Source organism: Aquarana catesbeiana, linkage group LG06 (assembly GCF_042186555.1).
Source record: "Aquarana catesbeiana isolate 2022-GZ linkage group LG06, ASM4218655v1, whole genome shotgun sequence".
In the NCBI taxonomy this organism is placed as follows: Eukaryota; Metazoa; Chordata; class Amphibia; order Anura; family Ranidae; genus Aquarana; species Aquarana catesbeiana.
The window spans coordinates 251,643,243-251,663,244 of NC_133329.1; the positions used below are offsets into that span (position 1 = coordinate 251,643,243).

At 37.3% G+C, this 20,002-nt stretch overlaps 1 protein-coding gene across 1 annotated transcript; it reads right to left on the minus strand.

Annotated features, from left to right (window-relative positions):
- Positions 1–271: 271 nt before the first annotated feature.
- Positions 272–19,022, minus strand: LOC141146705 (growth/differentiation factor 8-like). The gene is made up of 3 exons (XM_073633195.1): positions 18,519–19,022; positions 10,894–11,261; positions 272–1,112 (listed from the first exon to the last, which is right to left on the minus strand). Exons 1-3 carry the CDS (start codon positions 18,880–18,882, stop codon positions 732–734), a joined length of 1,113 nt encoding a protein of 370 aa, XP_073489296.1. The 5' UTR covers positions 18,883–19,022; the 3' UTR covers positions 272–731.
- Positions 19,023–20,002: the final 980 nt, after the last annotated feature.

Sequence of the window (20,002 nt, forward strand, 5' to 3'; positions counted from 1 at the left end):
GATGCAAATCCTCAAACAATCCATATTAATTCCAGGTTGTGAGGCAACAAAACACGAAAAATGCCTGGGAGGTGAATACTTTTGCAAGGCACTGTATCCCATTCTGTTCAGTACAATAGTATACCTGTAAATATTTTTTTTCACAATACCATAAATATCCCTAAGTGTACCTCCATTTTGTCTGTATGCTATGAAGACAGTGACCATCAAAATATTCATTATGCAGCCTTACTCTTTTATATTTTTTTCTTTATTATTATTACAAAATTAACCAAACAAAAAAAATACGTTTTGCAGTCGAGACTAGTAACACTGTGCTTTTAAAAAGTTGTGTTTAAAATCAAAATCATTGTTTACTGTCTGGTTATAATGAACTAGTTTAATAACCTTTGGATGTTTAAGGTTTATGTTGAAAATACAGTACATTTACATTGTCCCAAAGTTTCCTTTCTGCATTTTCATGCAAGGTATTTGTGTGTAATAGTTGGTAAGAAGAAATGAATACAGTAAGCTTATATGTCTTCTCAGCTTAATGAAAAGGTGGTAACAGTCTGTCTCAATATAAAGGGAGAATGAAATTGCTCCAACTCTCTTGATATTAGCAAAACAACATATTCCAGAGCACCATAGTGATCTTCTACTATTGCTGGAAGTTTTCCATTAATGGTTTGCTCATTTTCATTGAAATCCTATATGTTGATTGGGGACATTGGAGACATTTAACTGCATATTCATGAACACCCACAGCGATCTACTACCATTGCTGGGATTTTTCCATAAATGATTTCTTCATTTTCATTGAAATATAACATATTGATTGGAGACATTTTAGTTGGGGTGCAACAAGGGCCTGCAGAACCTCTGGGGTTTGCTTGCTGAACAAGATGAGTATGGGGGTATTTCTGCAAGAATACAATTCCACATTCACCAGAGCAGTAGTTAGCTTTGTATCTTTTTGGTGCAATAATCCAGTCCCATCCAAAAGCTTCAAAATCAACTGTAAGTGGATAACGACAGCACCGAGATTCTGTTGAACGTTCGTCACAATCTAGGCCAAAATCTCTACGGGATCTTTTTGGAGTATCCATCACTTTAACCTCTATGAAGGGATTCTGATGGTAGAAAGAAACAAAAGATTTCTGATGTATACATTTCTATATATTTAATACAATAAACACATGTAATTTATGAGCAATTTCATAATTAACACCTGCATAAAGACCACTGTTAAATTCCCTTGATCAGTTATAAATGAATGTAATTAAAATTATTTTCTTTCTAGCCCTCCATATATTCGTTTGGTGACTTACAATAAAAGGCAAGTTGTTGCAGCTACTGCAACGGGGTACACACTATCAGTAAATACAAAACATTTTGCCAAATTTGTAGGTTGGGGTGCAAAGTTAAAATGTATGTATGGCCAAAAGAAAAAAATTCAGTACATCTCTGTAATACATGTACAGTACATCTTCCAATGTTTTCTCTCTTTAAAATGCTACAATACAGAAAATTACCTGTTCATTCAATTAGTTGATGACTGGTTATTGTGGTTTTAGGTGCAATCAGTGATGTAACCCATGGCTTAGCATCAACCTAACAAAAGTATGCAGTGAAACCTCGGATTGTGAGTAACGCGGTTTATGAGCGTTTCGCAATATGCACTATTTAAAAAAAAAATCCTGACTCAGGTTGTTTCGCAAGACAAGCAGGATTCAAGCCTCTGGGGTGTGCAGTACCGCATTTGGCCAGAGGTGCGGAGGTGACGGTGATGCTCGGAGACCACTCATTCCATAGCCACTGCTGGTCTCCGGGCGTCTCCAAGTGGTCTACGAGTGTTTCCGAGTGTTTCTGAGTGTCTCCGGCACCCCCGCACCTCTGGCCACATGCGTTACTGCAAAGACAAGCAGTGGCTGTGGAACAGATTATCTGAGTTTCCATTATTTCCTATGGGGAAACTTGTTTTGATATAAGAGTGCTTTGGATTACAAGCATTCTTCTGGAACTAATTATGCTCATAATCCAAGGTATAGCTGTAGTTGCTAATATTGCTTACATGGGCCAATTACATCAACTAGACCTATTTGCAGTGATCATCAATTGTTTTATTGATCAACTGCAGTAAGTTCTTAAAGAAGATGCAGTGGGGTTGATTTACTAAAACCGGAGAGTGAAAAATCTGGTGTAGCTTTGCATAGAAACCAATCAGCTTCCAGTTTTGTATTTTTTGTCAAAGCTTAACTGTTACCTGAAGATAGAAACTGATTGGCTACCAATGCCCAGCTGCACCAGATTTTGCACCCTCTAGTTTTAGTAAATCAAACTCAGTATGTCACCCTCTCATTCCTGTACACTAAGGCGAAATAAAGGCTGCTTACTTGTGGAGAGGGGAAAATGTATTTCCTTGCTGCCCAATCTCAGCAACTTGCTGGCTGGGGGCACATAGGTAATAGTGATCCCATAGCTTGTCTAATCACTAATCCTGACCCTGCTTTACCTGCAATCTCCAACTTAGAGATGAATTTGCCTGCCCCCCCACACACACACACACACACACACACACACACACACACACACACACACACTACGCTCCTTCTGAGAAGTGTCTGGGTGCCTTAAAAACTTCCCTGAAACTGACTGGCTTTTTCAGATTTACCACCTCGGGGCATAACCCATCATACCCTGAGCTGGCTAAACTAGAGGGCTTCCATGAATGGAGGCATAGAGAATTATTTTATATAGGTCAGGCTTTCTCTGGCATATAATCAAATCTTATGATCAGATCAGATACGATATTTTACCAATACCAGAAGCTCTGGCATGCGAATCAAGCCCAACACCGCATTAGAGCACTCCATAAGTCAGACACACTACTAAGAGTTATCCCAACAGTTAAACAACGGATAGAAATTATAGAAATTTATTAGAACAATGTTAAAAACAGACATTCAAAAGGATAAGTATTGATATTACAGTACTAATACAGGTGCAGACTGATTTCATCTCTTTCACCAACTCATGAATGTTTTCATGTTTGTAAATTTTTGTTATATGCTTTTGATGTTTTCTGACTGTTCATTTTTCTATTTTTCTAAAAAATTATTTTTATTCTTAGTGCTTACTGTGCCTGATATCAATAAATTCTCCTGAAGAAGCTGATTTCCAAGGCGAAACATGTAGAGATGAAATCAGTCTGCACCTGTATTAGTACTGCAATATCAATACTTACCCTTTTGTTTTGCTTTTTTTTGTTTTTTTATAAATTCTTTATTTTTATTTTTTCATATATCAAAACATTATACAATCATATCAAATAAGGATTCATAGTGCACAGCACCACAGTTACATATATGTTTTTCTTTTGTTTTTTTCTTCTTATCTTAATTGATATTAATTATCATGTTACATGCTCAGTCTCTTAACAAAATAAGCACCATTTCTTTTTCCTTTCCAAAAACAAGTCCTGGTTTTGCCTCTATAGGCAAAGAAATAAACAAGGAGAGAGGAAAAAAAAAGAAACATTGAATCCTCCTCCCCATCACCTCTCACCCCCCCCATAAGGCTCATCTCAGCCATATTCACTGCCCAGTCTCTAACTATTATTTTACAAATAACTATCTCTGGATTGACCAACATTACTCAGATAGGAGAGTCTGTTCCCTATATTGAAAGTAGGGATTCCAGAATGTGTTTTTAACAATGTTAAAAACAGAGATTCAAAAGGGTAAGTATATCAATACTTACCCTTTTGAATCTCTGTTTTTAACATTGTCCTAATAAATTGCTACTTTTTTATAAATGATTTTGTTATAATTGTGCATCCTAAAAATCTCAAATATTCCTTTCAAATTTCTATTTATCTATTAAGGGATGTGGTGCAGCATTTGTATTAGTTGATAAGCAAAATACTACTTCTCCAATGGATAGAATATGTTAATTTCTTATTATTGAGAGAGCAACTTGCCTACTGCCAATGTAATGAATAGGCTGCTGCAGATGTAATCATTGTTGATAACACCTTCCTTAGTATTATGGTTTTTGACACTCCCACCTCATGGAAACTGTTTTGTTACCTGCTGTTTTGTTATTTTATGTCTTGTATTCGGTGCAATGGATGCCTGTCAGTCTTACCCTGAAGTTCAGAGTAAGAGCTGTTGCAACAGGCTCAAAAGTTACTGACATGTTGGTTATGATCCTTTTTGTTTCTATTTATCCATGCATGAATGTAACTCCTGTATACTCTGCAATATATGATATTTCTCTTTTCTTGTCCTGACCTTCAATATCAGTAGAAGTTTGGATTAAAAAAAAAAACCTGCTAAACCTTTCACCCTTTGTTAGGATAAACCATATTCAAATCTAGTCTACAACTGATAATGAGATCTGTCAGCACAGTACAGACAAGGTTAAATATGGCAAAACAGATCCCCAACTCTTTAAAAACAAGAGAACTGCATAGTATTTTCTAGGCTAAAGTCATCAGAAAAGAGCATCTACAGTGGTAATCCCCATTTTTAAATGTTTTTTTAAAGCGGAACTAAATTCTCTCAATCAACATTGATTATTTATAATCTTTATGCTGCTAGCATTAGTACATAGATAGGAAGGTATATTAGATGTAATTGTTTTATTTTTTTACATTTCTTCATTTACTTCCTGGTTTATGGCCCAGGCCAAAATGATGTAATACATCCCAGAAGTCTTCTTGGGCATTTTTATTTGGAGGAGGAATAGAATGGCTTTCTCAGCAAAGCACACCCTCAGTGCTACATGAAGTCAAAGCTACATAAATGCTACATGAATCACCTGTCCCTGCTCAAGATGGCCACTGCTAAAAATGCTAGGGGGGGGGGTTCAAACAAATTTCTCAACAAAAGAAAGCATGGAGACATGGATGGATAAGTGAGTTTGCATTGGATATTAAAAATGAATAGTGTTTTCACTTCGTGGTGCTCAGATACAGTTTAGTTCCACTTTAAGTTATGCTATGTGGATGAGAACATGCAACAAATATAAAAAAGATTATCCCAAAATACATGAAATACGGATTCAGAACCCAAAAGTTCACAAGTTAGCAGTATCTGAAAGCTTTGTAAGCTGTTGAAGTGGCCTTCTTAATTAAACGTTGTGTTCTTTAATACAGTCCCAATTCCAAAAACGTTAGGATGCTGTGTAAAATCTACATAAAAACAGAATGTAATGATTTGAAAATCTCATAAACTCATATTTTGCTCACAATAGAAAATAGAAAACATATCAACTGAGAAAATGTACCATGTAAGAAAAAAATGGGTAATTTTGAAATTGGTGGCAGCAACACGTCTCAAAAAAGTTTGGACAGGACCGAGTGTAGCATCCTCTCTTCTTTTAATAACACTTCGTATACCTCTGGAAACTGAGGAGATCAGTTGCTGGAGTTTTGGGAGAGGAATGTTGTCCTGTTCTTGCCTGATGTAGGATTCTAACTGCTCAACAGTCCTGGGTCTTCTTTGTTGTATTTTTTTGTTTAAAGATGCACCAAATATTTTCAGTTGGTGAAAAGTCTGTACTGATTTCAGGCCAGTAAGCACCCAGACCCTTCTATTATGAAGCTATGCTTTTGTCATAGATGCAGTATGTGGCTTAGCATTGTCCTGCTGAAATATGCAAGACCTACCTTGAAAAACATGTCATCTGGATGGGAGCATGTGCTGGTCTAAAACCGGGATAAATCTTTCAGCATTGATGGTGCCTATCCAGATGTGCAAGTTGCCCATTCCATATGCACTAATGGACCCCCATACCATCAGAGATGCAGGCTTATGAACTGAATGCTGATAACAAGCAACAAGGTCCCTCTCCTATTCAGTCTGGAGGACGCATCGCCCATGGTTACCAAAATGAAGGTCAATTTTTGATTCATCTGACCACAGAACAGTTTTCCACTTTGCAACAGATAATTTTAAACGAGCTTTGGCCCAGAGAAGTTGGCAGTGGATCATGTTCAGATATGGCTTCTTCTTTGCACGATAGAGGTTTAACTTAAATTTTTGGATGGCACGGTGAACTGTTGTCACAATCTGGGATTTTTGGAAGTATTCCTGAGCCCAGTGATGTCCCTCACAGAATCATTCCTGTTTTTAATGCAGTGCCATCTAAGGACCCAAAGATTATGGGCATCCGATATTAAATCTCAGCCTTGTTCCTTGCGCACAGAGATTTCTCCAGATTCTCAGAATCTTATGATGATATATTTAAAGTCTTTGCAATTTTATGTTGAGGAACATTATTCTAAAATTGCTCAACAATTATTAGATGCAGCTTTTCACAGTTTGGTGAACTTCTGCCTGTATTTACTTCTGAGACACTGACTTTGTATACCCAGTCACGTTACTGACCTGTTGCCAATTAACCTAATTAGTTGCAAAATGTTCCTCCAGCTCTTCCTTGTTAGCACCATTTTGTTGCCTGTCCCAATCTTTTTTGGGACGTGTTGCTGCTATAGATTTCAAAATTACTTTTTTTTTACCTAAAATGGTGATTTTTCTCAGTTTAAACATTTGATATGTTTGTATATTCTATTGTGAATAAAATATGGGTTTATGAGAATTCCAAATCATTGCATTCTTTTTTTATGTAGATTTTACACAGCGCCCCAGCTTTTTTGGAATTGTAGTTGTATATACAGTAGATGCGCCCAGGACTTTTTGTTCATTTAACATTCTTTTGTAGATTGGTGGGTGTGGGTGCCAGAATCAGGGTGGCATATGCAATTTGCAACAAAGTGAAGTATAGAATGAATAGACTAAATAGATCCACACAGAAGGCTATAACCAGAATTAAAAACAAAATACATAAGTAAGGAACAAGGATCAAATATACTGTACAGTTACAAACTGAAAATCTGGATACAAGGAACAGGAAAGGGAAGCAAAATCAAAAATTAATATGCAGAATCAACACTTGAAGTTTATAACTTGAGCAACAGACACTATACATATGTAAGGTACAAACATCCTATATAGATGGATAATCTGTGAGTAGGCCAAGCAAAGACAGGCAGAGTACAGTGCGAAGATTGCAACCAGTACAAGAATACCAGGTTAAGGTACCCAAGTGCAGATAGACAGCTATGGTACATATGTTCAAATAGCAGGTCTGGATACACAGTGTAGAAAAAAGAAATGGGATCTGAAGGGTTATCATAATCAGGATCACATGATATAGGCAAACATGGTATTGGTTGCAAACTGAGACTCACTAAGCCATGCAATGTACCACTACTCAGCGGAGAAATGAGAACATGTTAAACACCCTCAAGTACTGCTCAAATAAGATACAGGTGGGAAGAATGCAAAGATAGATTGAGTAACTTGACACAGAGTGGGCTAACACTGGACAGAAAAGAATGGAAATACTGTAGGTTGCCCAGACAGCAAATTGATTAGAAACAGTAAACAGCAATGAAAAAGACACGGGATTCTCCATCATTCAGAAATTGTGGATATGGATCTATATTATGATACAAACTATCCTCCACAAAAATCTGGTTTGTGACCCATTGGAATCGCTTCTTCACAGGCCTATTCCTGTCCTCACTTCCAACTATTTTAAATTAATAACCCATATTTTTCTTGGCACCTGCCAGACTATAGCTAGAGCCTGAGCTTAAGAGAAATAAAATTATGGATTATGGGCGCAATGATTTACGAGAAACTCACCTCTAAATAAAATTATTCACATTTCAAATTCCTGAAGGCATGGTGTCCATGGCTGAACTACACTCGCCACTTTGACCTCCCTCTTCTATCACTTTAATGAGCTTTTGAGTCATTTGTGAAAGGGAGTTTTACTCCGGTCGGGTCCCCAATGCCAACTTCCACCGCATCTTCCCTGCTTACCCCCCCCCCTGTCTTTGTTTTCTTCCACATCAAGCCTTTATTCTTTTTAGTCTTGTTTCAACTCACTTCTCTTCCACTTCTCTGCCACTCTGCATATCTCTTAGGTATCTGCAGCATTACTTTTCCATTTAAGCCTCATTATTTATTATCTAGACTATATTATTAGTAAACATGCTAGTGTCTCTTGACATAATCCATATAATTTTGACATGTCTTCCTCACTTAGGACTAAGGCAGGCCATACATGATTAATTTCTTTTGTTCAGTCAGCCGCACATATAAGGTGGATGGGGGAATCCCTCCTGCGGAGCTATTGTACTCTGACAGTAGGGAGGCACAAATCAAGTGAAAACTTTCCAACATGCTGGTTGTACAGAAGTAACTACAACTAACCTTACCATGGGTGGACTGAAATTTGCCCGCTCCTGCTGAACCAGCTGAATTTCGATCCATCTATGGCTGGCTTAAGCCTCCCTGCGTTAGTAGACCTTTCCAGTTTACCAATCTAATTACAGTCATTTAGACTGCAAATAACTGTAATTTTGCATTGTGTTATATACTCTGCATCGTATGTGTTATGGATAAGTCAGTTGATTTGAAGAAGCAGTTTTTGTGTTTACATCATAACTTAATGGAAAAAATGTTATTTTCCTTGTTCTGCCCTAAAAAATGTTCCTAAGGTGAACATGTTCTTTATTCTTGAAGGACAAAATACGTTCCCTTAGCCTTCCTCCCCAGCTTCTTTCTGCTTCCACACCGCTCCATTCAGTCTCTAAGTTTAAAAAGAGCTAACACAGGGCTAAGGACTCTCTACCCACCTCCACATTATAACATTAGGTTCCTGGGCTACCAATTGCCAAGTACTAGTGCTATTGTATGAAAGGATGAAATTAAGGTACCATCTCCCCATGCCTAGAAGTGCTAGGTATTTCCATTGCTCTCTGCAACTGAGCTGTATAGTGGGGGAGCAAAATGAAAGTGAGTATTTGTAGCTGAGAAGGGCATCAATTAATTTAACCTTCACTTTAAATCAGAATAGATTTTAAATGTATGGATTTAATAAAAGACCTATAGAAAGTGTAATGCATTAATACACTCTGGTTCTCCAACCAGAGCCCACTGTCTTTGAATGTGTAACCACAATCAGCCATGAATGATCATGAAGATTCATGTAGGTTGGTATATATATATACTGTATGTTTGCTGGGAAAAGTCCTGTACTGTAGGTAGTTAGTTAGAATGCAACAACAGAGCTCCTAATTTAATTGTTAATTATGAATTTATATTTTTTAGAAGAGGTCTAGATCTTATTACAAAATAATCATCTTCAAAAAGATGCCTAACATTTTTTTAGACGTTAACCTGGTAAATTCCTTGCTGAGTTGTTATGGTACATTCTGATGAACCAAATATAACAGATACTTTCCTCAATCTAGCTGACTGTGGAACATTCATATGTTTATAAACACTTCCAGATCTTGCCAGACATCTTCTGGCTAAGTCTCAGGGCAAGATTGATGGAATGGGTTACATTGTTTTAACGAAAGACTATTGGCCCATTCCCACACTCTTGGATAATCCACTGCCAAAAGCACTCCCTACTCTACAGGCTTTGCATGCACATTTTGACAATCCAAACTTGAATGTTTGCAGAAAGATATTTTTTACAAAAAAAATGTAAAATGTACCCAATAGACTGTGGCCAAGGCATTCCCCACCCCACAATTCCACATACACAAAGTGCGGTAATGCTTGTGACATCATTGACCTAATTTGGTCACGTGTCATTGATCACAGTTAAGTGGGTGGTAGTGACAGCTTCCTTATGGAAGTTCCAATCAAGTTCAGACCAAACCCAAGCTCCTTGGTAATGGTTAATACTTTCTACTGGTATAGGTTATGTCAGTGATGGCCATTTGTTCCAGCCAAGTGCTACTCTTGGCAAATAATAACAAAGGAAAACAATCAATAACAATTTAGTAGCTTAATTAAGCTACTAAAAATCTGTGAAGTAATTGCTAGCAAACATTAAAGGAGTTGTAAAGGCATAAGGTTTTTTTATCTTAATGCATTCTATGCATTAAGATAAAAAAAACCTTCTGTGTGTAGCAGCACCCCCAGCACCCCCCTAATTACTAAGCTGAGCCCCTTCTCTCTGCAGCGATGTCCACAAGTGTCTTAGCTATTCCAGACACTCCTCCTGATTGGCTGAGACAGAGCAGCAGCGCTATTGGCTCCCATGGCTGTCAATCAAAGTCAGTCAGCCAATCAGGGGAGAGAGGGGATGGCGCTAGGTCGGGGCACTGTGTCTGAATGGATACACAGAGCTCTGACTCTGCTCAGTGCCCCCTGTAGCAAGCTACTGGCTGAGGGGATACTCACCAGAGGAAGGGGCCAGGAGAGCAGAAGAGGGAGGATCGGGGCTGCTCTGTGAAAACCAACTGCACAGAGGAGGTAAGTATAACATGTTTGTTGTTTTAAAAGAAAAAAAAGCTTTGGTTGCCCCCCTCTTCTGGTGTGGTCCCTGGGCTGGGGTGGTCTCGTGCTCCCTCGGCTTTCTTTTCCCCAGCTAGGGGGACCGACATGGCTCAGGTGATGAAACCCCCAGAAAAATGGTGGGCTCTCCTGGCCGCTACTTTGTGGCGGCTGGGGCCTAATAACAATCATAGCTGATCAACAAAACACTAAAATCGCACACGCTAAATGTATGCATTGCCTTCTTAGTATCACATTATTCCCTTTACTCCCCTTCTTTTTTCTTTTTATTTATTATTTATTTTATTTACATGTTTGCGTTCCTATTACTACTGCTGAAATGAGAAAATGTCTGTCACTATTGAGCACATACTAAACTGTGTTTATTAAGCTGTGACCGACTACAATAAAGAAAGTTTAAGCAAAAAGAAAAAAAGGAGCATTTACAATCACTTTAAATCATAGCAAGAGATTTTATTCACCCTTTTAGCTAAACTCTATTCACTTTTTTACTCAGCAATTACATAAACAGATGACCTACCAGCCCATCTTCATTTGAACCACGATGGCCTAATGGGATGTCTCTACCCATTTCATCAGAAGCTTTTATTTCTATACCAATACTGGATTCAGGTTGTTTAAGCCAGTTTTGCAGTGCAGCTTTCACATCAAGGCTTTTCCAGACACCAGGTCCCGGGGTCATCTCAAGCTTTAGTGGTCGGATTCCAGTAGATCTTGTGCCATCATTTGATGATCTGGGAAGTCTGAATGTCTGCACAAAAACTGTGGTATGTCTTTGGACTGGCTTCAAATAAATCCAAAGCTGAGCTTTTGCTATTTTATTGTACTGCATTATAGAGCTGAATTTGAAGTAACAACATTTTTGTTTCTCTGTAGTTGAAAAGTCAGCTGTAAAAAACAAAAACAGTAAAATATCTTTACTGAGTCACATTGCACAAAATATTTAAAAAGGTTTAGTAATTTGCAAATTTAGTTAGAGATGAGGAATATTTGAGTGGTAAGTAGAGTAAAGAATTTTGCAGAAGTAGGGTTGTATAGGAGATCATTTTACTTGGATTTTTTGACACAGGAATATATTACAGTGAATGTAAACCCTAACTGAATGATATTTAGTTTGTTTGTGCCATAAACAAACTACTATTAAAAGGACTTTTTTTTCATCCTTTGTTGCATCTCAGCACTGCTGATCTCCTGTAACCTCTTTGTAGCTGTGACCTTTTTTCATGCATGCACGTGAGCAGTTGCACATAGAGATGAGCTCAAGCATGTTTGGACACGAGTCTGGACCTGCCTGAGGTTTCCTGCCAGGAAGCTGACAGCCAATCATAGGTGGCAAAGGTATTCAGCCGCCCTGCAGCCTCACATATAGAAGGGGTGTGTATATGTTTGGCTGCAGGGCAGGAAATGCCTCTGCCGCCTATGATTGGCTGTCGGTTTTGACAGCTTCCCAGTGGGATAGCTCAGGCCGGTTCAGACTCGTGTCCGAACATGCCTGAGCTCACCACTGACAGTGACAATAGTCACTTATCTTCAAAGTGTGTGTTGACATGGCCACTTGTATCTCTATAATTAGAGCAATTGAGCACATTTCAGAGATAAGAATTGAGTGCCATCATCCTATAACAGGAAGTTCCTGAACAAGGACCTTCATGGCAGGAATAAATATATTATTTTATGAAAAGCTGCAGATTTACAAACTTTGAAAATCACTTTTGAAACAACATGCATGTGGTAAAGCTTGTTAGTGACTGGTTTCCATCTAGTTTTAGTTGTTACTAGAAGATAAGTGCACATGTAGGATGGCTGCACATAAACATACAGGGATCTCATCACTTGAGTCCTCTGGAGTTATATAAAACAAATTAGTCAACCCACTGGTGGGATCAAAGCTCAAATACTTGCTTTAGTGGAGTGATATTTCAAACATTTATACATACAGAACTATAGGAACCCTATTGGTTGAAACAAGGCAGACTTTATCAACTCAACATGAGGCAATTGCATATTAAAAAATGAATTATTTTATTTCTCTAACATTTATAATATGCACAATAAAACAGGTTGCAACACCCTTTGTACATATACTTTCCAGAATGGACTAACTGTGGACATTCTATCTGTTTTTTATGGCTACACTCACAGCAATACAGTGCTATATGTATTGTCCAATAATATCTTAAGCTAATTGTCTATCTCCACTTCTGGGTTAGGTAGCATTTTGGTATTAATTATTCTATTATTCTAAATGCTCACTTCTTGTTCCAGAGACATTGTAAGACCTAAACTTTACCAAAGTGAGGAAAGGGTCACTTGAACAGGTGTCATACAAACAACGTGGTCAGTGACATGTGCCATTTGTAGTCAATTGCAACTTGCCATGATCTTCAGGGCTCAATATTATCGGTCCAAAGGAACCTGAGTGTACATTACAGGCACTCCAGAGTTATCTCAATTGTTGTCATTGCTGTTCTAAAATTGCTTTGGGCAAAGTTAACCTTTAATCAAGTAATGATGTGGGAACTGTTGTCCAACTGGAAGTTTAGATTTACTGTCAGAAAACCTTCTGTGCTGTTAGAAATGGAGACAGGACAACTAGTGAGTATGACTGTCCCCCTGGAGGACAAAAACTGGAATAAGAACCCTTCTCCAAAACTAGAAAAAATGGCTGGAGGTCTACTTTAAATTCTATGTATAGCCAAAACAAGTTTTTCAGACCTGGATAGGTTATGGAAGAGTTAAAATCCATCAGTTTATTTTTTATTGTCTGTGTGCCATTTCCAGTTCTTCATTTCCTGTACCAAAGTCACAACAGGAAGTGAGAGGAAATCTCTACAAAGTGAGGGGAAGTGCAGTTATCTCTTAGACACTTGTCACCAGAATAAGTGTCCCCACCATTAGATGATTTACTCTCACCTCTTCTGGTGACAACTCTATAAAGTTGGATTTTCTATCACGTTTTGTCTTTGTGACAATAGTCACCAGGACAAATAGAGAGAGTGAATCTCTCCAGTAGGACATAGACAGCTATACTAACTTGACAGGATTTTTATAAATTCCCTACTTTATTCAAAAAATTTTTAAAAATCTACCCTATTTATTCTTATCATAGAGGCTATAGTGAGTAATCCATGTCAGACAAAGCTTACTATTTGTACATACCCTTCAAGTAGACATATACTGTAGGCTCAAATGATAGGCTGAATTTTTACCATTTAAATGAAAGTTTCAGATGCATAACTGGCTATAGAACAAAAGGTATAAGTAATGTCAATAGGTTAACACATAAGTTAAAGAGAGGGACAGTCACTTTATATTTTCTGTTATAGCGGTAGTAAACCCCGCTTTGTTATTTTTACCTACAGGTAAGCCTATAATAAGGCTTACCTGCAGGTAAAATGAATATCTCCTAAACATGCACTGTTCAGGAGATATTCACCCTGCATGTGGTCGCTGACGTTAGTGGCGCATGCGCTCTGAAGGTCGGATATTCCGTGCTGACCTTCAAAGCTTCTTGCCAGAACAGAGGGCTCCCACGTGCATGCGCGGGAGTGACGTCCTCGTGGCTTCATCTACTCACAGCGCCGCAGCCCGCAAACCCGGAAGAAAGGTCAGCCCTGTCAGCAGTGACCGGGTGCCGCTGGAAGGTAAGTATTTCATAATGTGCTAGTATGTGATGCATACTAGCCCATTATGCCATTGTCTTGCAGGTTTTTTAATTTTTTTTCTTTTTCAGTGGTTTACTACTGTTTCAAGCATGGTTGTATTTACTTACCCAAGTAAAATGTCATTACTGCGCTTCTTGTTCAACAATATTATATCAAAAAGACCTGATACATTACCAAAGAATAGCATTAAGTAAGCCTGACTCCTCTTACCATTCATTATTAGTTCTCCATTCATTAATAATCATGTTAGAATAAATTTTGTTTACCACAATTTACCAAAATTTCTTATATGTCTTATTTTTATTTTCATTTTCACAATCCTTTGTGTTTCTTCAAAATGGTTTATGAACCTAGATTTTCTTTGTAGTAACATAAAACTTGTTTTGTTTACTGACAAAAAAAGTCTATTCAATAAACTTTGGTGTTGAATGACTACCGGGCCATAAATAGGAGTGCATTAAAATGCGTTATTCACTAACTGCATTAAAGGGGGTTATTTTTTTACATTAGACAGTTTTCCTGTTGATGCTTGGCCAACCCTTTAACTGCAAATAAGTTGCCATTGCTACTGATCACATGGTTGTTAGAGCCAGATGTATTTGGATTCCAATGCTTCCTCTAAATTCCTAAGTGATCCTGACAGCATGTGTGGAGCTTATAGTCCCAGAACGATTTCAATAATTATTTCAGGAATCTGGCTCCTATGGGATTGAGCACATGCTTCTTGAAAATACTCATTATTGGCACATGCAGACCTTTTCTAATGTACAGAGTATTATCTATGAATCAATGCAGTGTAAGTTTAAGTTCTGTTTCTTTTGTTATATGTAAGACACTGTATGGTTTTATCCATTTAGTTATACTTTGCTGTGTTTAACAAGTGGGAGTGGTTGTAAAAAAAATCTGTGGCATGACCAAGTTCACTATGTAGCAGGGTGAATAGTAAAAATGCAGACATTGGTGTGATTTCTAAAATTCCTACATCAATTGCAAAGTAATCAGCAAAGAAAAAGCACTGGTTTGGGTACCTTGTATTGAGACATTTGATATTTTTGGAAAATGCTGCATTAGGGTTCATACACACAGATATTTGTAAGTGTTTTTATGTGCCTAGTGTAAATTGCCTAGAGCTTTCCCACACCGGAGAGCAGCATGTGCACATACATAGCTTGCCATACAAGTGAATGCCTGTACAAAGCCATACTCTTTTAAATTAAGATGTTTCATTGCATCGTTGTTTACCCATACATGCATGTTAATGCAAGTGCAAAACTACTGTCCGCGAGAAACAGGTCAGATATGCATGCACAGGTAAATGCTGTTGCAAACAAGCACTGGCGTTTACATGAGTACTGCTGCGTGTAGCCATTTACTTGTATGACAGGCTGTACATGGCACATGCAGCTCCTTGGGCAAGGGAAAGCTTCAGGAAGTTACGCTAGGCCCATAAAACAACTACAAATATCCATGTGAATGAGCCCTTAAAGATACATGGAGTTAGTATGCTCAGCATTGCTTTCTTGCTGGACTGTGCAGAGCATTTTTCAAATGGACAGGTCCAGTGTAGATTTTTTATTAGATCAGAACAGTAATCCATACTTTCCACTGGAAAATTGGTATGTTATTTCAAAAAGTTATTGAATTGCTTCTTGTCCACATGTATTTTCCTGTTGATATTCAGACTGATTCACTAAAGGAGTTGATACTTTTCACACAATAAATTGTGTGTATATGTTATTGTGTGAAGATTCTCAACTCCTTTATTTAAACAGCCCAAAGCCTTTTTAAGTCTTGATCAGAGAACCTAAGGAGTACCCAGAAAACCATCCAATGACAGTTATAAAAAAAAATCTTTTTTGCCTTTAGAAAGCTCTTGAGATTGAAATAACTATGGTAAATTACTCCTCTAGTAAGCTTATTTTTAGTATGCAATGCCTATTGCATACTGAAGGATAACTCACTTAGTTAACCGGAACCTTGCAGTGCCAATTAACCTGAATAAATCACTGTATGGTCAAATCCTGTTTTTTTTTTTTTTTTACACAAGCAGACACACACATGAGAATGATATTTAGGTTGTAAATGCTATTTAGCTATTTGATTTAGTTGGGGAGTTAACCTATTCTTTGACATATTTTTTTATGCATAAAATGTAACATGTTTATGTAACAATATACATCTGTATATTAAAGTACTAAATATCATTTGTCTGTTGCTTCTCAACATTGCACATTTTTTACAATATCTGTTAAATCTATACCACCAGAAAGAGAATATAAGAGAAAAAACCTTACAAGTAATGCATTCCTACTTGCATATTTAATGTTACTATTAGTTTTCAAGCATAATCCTTTGAGGGTGATTTACTAAAAAGTTCACTTTTCACTGAACATTACTTAAGCATCCAATTATGTGCAGAGCAAATTAAAAAAGGGAATTTTCTTTGTACATAAATAAATTATTTAACCAAATACAGCTTTTTATTATAGTGATAGTGTACTCATTTAGTAAATCAACCAGCTGCAAAGTTTTTTGTTAACATATTTAAATGTATTCTCTCATCTGTGTTAAATTTTTTTTACAAAAACTATGTATATGTTATGAGACAGTGGGGTTCATTTACTAAAACTGGAGAGTGCAAAACCTTGTGCAGCTGTGCATGGTAGCCAACCAGCTTCTAAATTGTTCAATTGCTTTGACAATAAATCCTGGAAGCTGGTTTTTATGCAGAGATGCACCAGATTTTGCACTCTCCAATTTTAGTAAATCAACCCAGTATGACCAAATACCAGGGCTTACCTGGGCAAGTGTATCATATATTATGTAAATAAATATTTTCAAAGATCAGATTTTCTTACAATATATTTTATTTTCTATTTTTTGATGATTTTTATGCCATTAATTGCAATCGCTTTGAATCCCTTTCAAGTGCATGTCAAGCTAATATTTCCTTTACAATTTGGAAAGAGTTGGGAAGACCATTGGGTTTTAATGTTGGTCTCTCCACTTACTGTCACAGTGACAATGGTTTTACCAGATAGTGAGGGGGAAATCTGCAACAATAACATGGAAAAAAATAAAAATCCTTTTTTGTTTTGTTTTTGTAAAATCTGAGAAGGATAGGCCCCCTATCAAATTTGTATTGCTGTTGGTGTCCTTATTGCAGATTTTGCATCACTTCCTGTCTTGTGAAACCGTTGTTACTAGGACAGAAAGCGAGGGGTAATCCCTAGAGCCCTAGACAGCAGTAAAAACCTAAAGGGGTTCTAACTCTTCTTCATTCACTCCAAATGATAAAAAAAAGGTTTGGCTGGACTTAAATTGTATTAATGATTTGGAATATGCAATATTTTACTTTAAATTAAAGGCATCATTTTATGGACAACTGTTTTGATGTTATGCTATGATGCAGAAGCATAGTTTAAGAAATCCAGTTCAGCAAACCCTGGTGCTGGACTGCTACTCCTCCATGGATATGAACATATTGCATTAAGTCACTAGTTGCAGAAAGGGGGTTGATTTACTAAAGTAGTGAATGATCACTTCACAAAATGTATAAAATAAAGCTATATCTAGTTTGAATCCAAGTTATGTGCACAAACATACAAAAATCAGGAGTTTGCTTTTTGTATGGTTGGATGTGTAAAGTAAGCACATCTTTACCTTATTCACTAAGCCAAATAAGCATCCCCTACTATTTTATTAAATTGGATCCACTGTGTAGTTTTCAAGACACATTGCAGTTTTCAGAGTGTAAACAGTACCTGTTTAAAATAATCTGCCTTCATCTCCCTTTCAGAATTGACACATGATAATACTAATTTAAATGTCATTTTTCAGATGTTGGGGATGGTTTACAATGGGGGGGGGGGTAGGTTTATCTCTAACACAGGAATCAGAGTAATCAAAGTAAAGGCAAATTACAGCATTTGTTGCTTCTTCTGAAATGCTAGGGTGTGTTTAGCAAACTTGAGTTCGCTTAGCTGGCATGGAAACCTGCAATGTTGAGCACATCATCCCCTGCATTCTCATTAGTATTTTCACATTTACAATCTCAATGCTGATTTAAAACAGAAAAGCAAGATTGTCACATTGCACAAAGCTATTTACAATGTTAAGATAGGCAATCGATGGAATACAGACAGCATGCACGCACAGCACACAGCATGCTATGAACTATTTAACACAGTTTTGGCCATGCCATTTTTCTCAAATGAACCATTTACTGGTGCTCTCTAAAAATAGCCAGCAACAAAAATATCCAATCCCCCTACTGTCTTGTATTTCAGCTTTTCCCAAGTGATTTTAGGAGATTTCATGTGTGAGTTTAAAGCTTGGCCTTCTCCATGTAATACAATACACACAACACAGCCTGGTAGTGTTCAGTTAAAAGAAGGGAGGGAAAAAAAGCATTTGGCTTGTCCAAAGAATAAAAGATGTGAAAGTGTTCTTGTCAGAGAGACTGGTATTCTCTACTTACGCTCTGTGGACATGGTGATAATAGTTTCAGTGGTGGCATGATAATCATCTTCTTCCATGGATCCCTCACTGCTGTCATCACCCTGAACATCATACTGGTCAATCAGCTCTTCTAACGGAGGAGCTTTGGGTAAAAGATTTTTTATAGCATCCTTGCTGATGTTAGGTGCCTGCTCCAGTCGAAGTTTGCTAAGTATCTGGATCTTTATGGCTTCCAATCTTGAAGATTTGCTGTTCTGTCTCCAAGTACAAGAACTGCACAGGATGTCCTTATCGGTCGCTTGATTGTTGTTGTTCATATTTACAGGAGAAAATATTACCAGAATGCACAGGTAAATAAAACTGCAGACATGTACCTTTACCATGTTCTCATATAATTTTTTTTTTAGTGCCTTTTTTTAAATAATTGGGTAGCTGCCAAGCTGTGGAAAGCAAACTTTCCTATTACAATTAAGATTCCAGCTTAAAAACAAATCTGCAATGATAAATCATGTGTTACTTAGGTGTTCTTTTATACTCCAACTTGTGTTACGCTTGTGTCATCAGAGTCAGCTATTGGCTACAACATATTCAATGAAACTAACTGGCAGCAGTTAGACCCTCACTGCCAGAAGAAGGGTATGTATTACAGCACAAAGTGGTTTCATCATTCTGAGCACACAACTGAATACATATCCATGGAAATGACTACATAATCATATTAGGGCACTTTTAATAGTGCATGTAAAAACATCCAGATAATGGTCTATTGGGCAAAAAAAAAAAAAAAAAAAAAAAGTTTCACAGCAGCAATATACTCAAATATACCCAATAAACAGAGAACACCTAGTATATTCTTGTCATTCAGATATTTCATGTATATACTGTAGTGCCTTGTAAAAGTGCTTTGATAAATGAAGAAAGCTATTTATCATTGTAATCATTATTTTTTTCCTCTTAAGCATTATTGCTTGTTACCATGATCCAAATGCAGAAACAAATACTTTTACGACAATAGAGATGCTTGTCATTCTGACACTGTCACTAAAAAATGCCTGCTGAAAACAAGGACTAAACGTTTGTAAAACTCTATTAAAAAGAAATCTAAACATTCTGGCAGGTAACTGCGGTCAGGTAGGCTGTGCTGTGACCATGCTAGACATTGCTGGCTGAGCCCTCTGGGGGGACCAGTGAGACCATTCAGGTCTGGAAATGGTGTTTGATTCTATTCTTTTCACCTAGAGTAGCGGGAGGTGTGTGCCAGCTGCTCTTTCCTGCTCTTTTCTCCTGACTACATAGTCATAAACATGCATGCTGGGGCAGCCTATCAGGGCATGTCTATGCTGAACTTATGGCCCAGTTTCTTAAGTAAAACACTACAAACAAAAATGTTGTTGTGCACATTGGAGTAACCTATATAAACCAATCAGAATTCATCTTGTATTGACCTGGTTTCAGTATTGTAAAATCTGGTTGCTAATGGTTACCACACTTAATACATCAATA